General features: G+C 64.1%; 1 protein-coding gene and 1 long non-coding RNA gene across 2 annotated transcripts in view; one reads left to right on the plus strand and one right to left on the minus strand.

Annotated features, from left to right (window-relative positions):
- LOC116829522 (uncharacterized) overlaps positions 1-3,881 on the plus strand; it is a 91,580-nt gene that overhangs the window by 80,881 nt on the left and 6,818 nt on the right. The window lies entirely within an intron of this gene.
- Positions 502-3,875, minus strand: HSD17B8 (hydroxysteroid 17-beta dehydrogenase 8). Its single transcript, XM_032788394.1, has 8 exons — positions 3,532-3,875; positions 3,102-3,218; positions 2,926-3,021; positions 2,607-2,692; positions 1,965-2,049; positions 1,274-1,316; positions 968-1,042; positions 502-664 (listed from the first exon to the last, which is right to left on the minus strand). Exons 1-8 carry the CDS (start codon positions 3,853-3,855, stop codon positions 648-650), a joined length of 843 nt encoding a protein of 280 aa, XP_032644285.1. The 5' UTR covers positions 3,856-3,875; the 3' UTR covers positions 502-647.

Genomic DNA, 3,881 nt, shown 5'->3' on the forward strand with positions numbered 1-3,881 from the left:
CGAGCACAGCCCACGTTTTCCTCTGAAGAACCTGCCCCATATTCCCCCATCACCCTGGCCCCCACAGGCCCCTCTGTCCCATACCTCCCCCAGTGCCCTCCTCCCCACTGAGCCCGACAATCTCTCTGCCCCTCGTCCCCACAACCCCTTAATTCACGTTGCCCGCAAACCTCTTCCCCTCCCCCACAGGCCCCCACTCTCTGCCTCCACCTCCCCATAGTACTCTAATCCTACAGCCCCCTCCCCAGTATCCCCACTCCTCCCCTCACCCGAGTTTTTATACCCCCAGGCCCCAAATCCCTGCCTCCCACCTGTCCCAGTCCCTCCCTTTTTCCCCAGCCCCAGGCTCCCCCCACCCCTGTGGCTGCAAACACTCATTAATGCAGCCCCACACGCTGCGCCCCTGCCTGCTCTAACCCATTAGACCCTGCTCCTTTCCCAGAGCCGGGGATAGAACCCAGGAGTCCGGGAGCATGAGGAAGAAATGACTGGGAGACGGACTCAGCCTGGTACAATCAGTGTTTTATTTTAATACGCTGCCCCGGACCCCTCCAACTCAGCTCCGCTCCCCAGATCCTGCAGGGCCAGGGGCTTCCCGGGGGCAGCTCACAGAGGCACTTGTGGGCGTGTGTCCAGAGGCAGATCCATCAGAGAAAGAGACCCCCTGCGACAGAGAGAGAATGAGGGAGCCCCCAACTGTCTCCCCCCGCTCCCCGGTCTCTCTGTTCCTCCCGCTTTCCCCCCACCCCTGCCCCTACTCCCAAGCACCCCGTATCCCTGTCTCTCACCCCATCCTCCCGCCCTCCTGGTTGGTCTCTACCTCACCAGCCCCCACGCCCCTCCCCGAGCTGGGAGAGAACCCAGGAGTCCTGGCTCCCAGCCTTCCCTGCTCTAACCTACCGGCCTCACTCCCCTCCCAGAGCTGGGATAGGACCCAGGAGTCCTGGCTCCTGCCCCACTCCCATACCTGTCACCTCCACACTGGCCCCTGTTATGTAGCGACTCTCCTCTGAGGCCAGGAAGACGCAGACATCAGCAACCTCTGGGGGCGGAAGGGGGGCGGGTCAGTAACAGCTGCATGTGTGGGGGCCACAGCCCCTTCCCTAATGGGGAGCCTTCTGTGCAACACGCCAAATCAGTGTGCACAGCCCCGATCCCCCCAGTACCCCAATCTATACATGCACCCCCCAGAACTGTGTCCCACACCACTCCTCCCCACGCCCAGCAGATCCAGCCCCCCCTACACAGGGAACCCTGAGCCAGGGGGTCTCACCTTTGGGGTCCCCAAGTCGTCCCAACGGCACCATTCCTGCAAACTGAGCAGCGGGAGGGGAGGGGTCAGAGATGACTGGTGAGCATGGAGCCCCCCTGCACCCCAGGGGAAAGGGGGGAACCTGGGGCAGGGAAGGGAAGGAGAGGAGTTGCAGGGGGGAGGGGGTAATAAGGGGTTATGGGCTGGGAGCCTCAGGGGAGATAGTGCCCCCCCGCCCCATGCACCACTCTGAGGAAGCTCACAGTCCGAGATAGCTCTGTCCAGAGCACTGCTCTGAGGAAGCTCACAGCCCCAATATCCCCCATCCCCTAGGCTGTGGAGCAATGGGGGGTACTGGGCAGGAATAAGGGGAGCAGAGAGATTGTCGGGCTCAGTGGGGAGGAGGGCACTGGGGGAGGTATGGGACAGAGGGGCCTGTGGGGGCCAGGGTGATGGGGGAATATGGGGCAGGTTCTTCAGAGGAAAACGTGGGCTGTGCTCGTGGATAACGGGGTAGAGGGGGACTATGGGGCTGAGGGGAATATGGGTCAGGGGGGTTGTGAGGCGGGGGGATATGGGGCAGAGAGGGGTTGTGAAGCCCAGGGGGAGACGGATACAAGGCAGAGGCGGCTGTGGGGCTCAGGGTAATACAGGGCAGGTTCTCTGAAGGGAGGGGGCGGGGAGTTATGGGGCCCAGCCCCTCCAGTGTTACCTTCTGCAGCACTTTGGGAGGCACCTTGTCCGTCATAGGGGTGGCGATGAACCCAGGAAGCACCACGTTACAACGGATCCCGAACCTGTGGGGGGGACCACGGGGGAGAGGGCAGCCCCCCTCCCTGGTCACCACAGCTCCCCCTGGCCTGCTTCCCCCCAACAGCCAGCTGCTCCCAACTATGCCCCCCAAACCTCCACCCCAGCCTAAGCCCCAGCCCCCCATCTTCCCAGCATAGCCCCCCACACCATTCCCTGCCCCACAGCCTGGCACCCTACCCATGATTTGCCCTACTTTTCCCAGGCCGCCTCAGCCTGCCCCCCAGCTGCACCACCCAGCCTGTATCCCCAGCCTATCCCGCAGTCCCCCCCAGCCTGCCCCACCCTCCTCCCTTCAGCCTGCCCCCTTACTGCCCTGCAGTCCCTCCCCAGCCTGCCCTGCCCTCCTCCCTTCAGCCTGCCCCCTTGCCGCCCTGTAGTCCCCCCCCAGCCTGCCCTGCCCTCCTCCCTTCAGCCTGCCCCCTTGCCACCCTGCAGTCCCTCCCCCAGGCTGCCCTGCCCTCCTCCCTTCAGCCTGCCCCCTTGCCGCCCTGCAGTCCCCACCCCAGGCTGCCCCCCTGCCATTTGGAGTGCCCAGCCCCACCTGGCCAGCTCTTTGGCAGCGGTCTTGGTTAGCCCTTCCACACCAGCCTTGGACGCTGCATAGCTCACCTGCCCCAGGTTCCCCACCTGTCAGGGAGAGGGACATGTGAGTACAGGGCACTGCTCCAGGGAAGCTCACAGCCCCTATTATCCCCCCAGGGCACTTCTCCAGGAAAGCTGACAGCCCTTATTATCCCCCCATAGCACTGCTCTAGGGAAGTTCACAGCTCCTATTATCCCCCCAGGACACTGCCCTGAGGAAGCTCACAGCCCCCGCTATCCCCCCAGGACACTGCCCCAAGGAAGCTCGCCGCTCTCACCTTGCCCACGATGCTGCCCATGTTGATGATGGACCCCCCTGGGGCTCCGCTCTCCACCAGTCCCCGCGCCACAGCCTGGGTGACCAGGAAGGTTCCCTGGGGAGAGGGGGGGTAAGTTAGCTGGGGGGGCTCCAGCAGGGGGGGTTCTGCCCTACCCCCATCCAGAAACCATGTACCTTGAGGTTGACTTGGAGCACCTTGTTGAATGCAGCCTCTGTCTGCTTGAGCAGGAACTCGTCCATGGTGATCCCGGCGCAGCTCACGCAGACCCGGGGCGGGGTGGAGAACCGGGCCTGGGGACAGCAGGGGGTCAGGGGGCCTGGGTTCTCCCAGAGGCTAGTGGGGGCTTGTGCTTAGAGTGGGGTGGCAGGGGAAGGGGTCAGGGGGCCTGGGTTCTCCCGGAGGCCAGTGGTGCCTCGTGGTTAGTGTGTGTGTGTGTGTGTGTGAGTGAGAGGGGGGTGTCAGGACAACTGGGGTCTCAGGGAGGGCCTAGTGGTTAGAGTGGTGGGGTGGGAGCCAAGACTCCTGGGTTCTCTGGAGGGGAGAGGAATCCATTGGTTACAGTGGGGGGAGCCCGGACTCCTGGGTTTTCTCCATCCTCGTTACCTGGATCCGAGCCATGAGCTCCCCCACGCTCTGGGCTGAGCTGACATCTACCCCAAACGCCTCGTGCTCCTGGCCGGACTCCTCCCGTGGCAGCCCCCGCACTGTCTCTGCAGCCCCCGCTTCATTCTGGTCAGCCACGGCCACATGCGCCCCTTCCTTGGCCAGCCGGGCACAGACAGCGCGGCCAATCCCGCTGCCCCCACCTGCCATGGGGGGAACCAGGGTCAGAATTGGGGTGGGGGGGACCCAGAACCCCTGTAGGGACCCCCAGAAACATCCCCTGTAGATACCTATACCAATCCCGCTGCCCCCCCTGCCTGCCATGGGGGAAACTAGGGTCAGAAATGGGG

This window comes from Chelonoidis abingdonii, chromosome 12 (genome assembly GCF_003597395.2).
Source record: "Chelonoidis abingdonii isolate Lonesome George chromosome 12, CheloAbing_2.0, whole genome shotgun sequence".
Lineage (NCBI taxonomy): Eukaryota > Metazoa > Chordata > Testudines > Testudinidae > Chelonoidis > Chelonoidis abingdonii.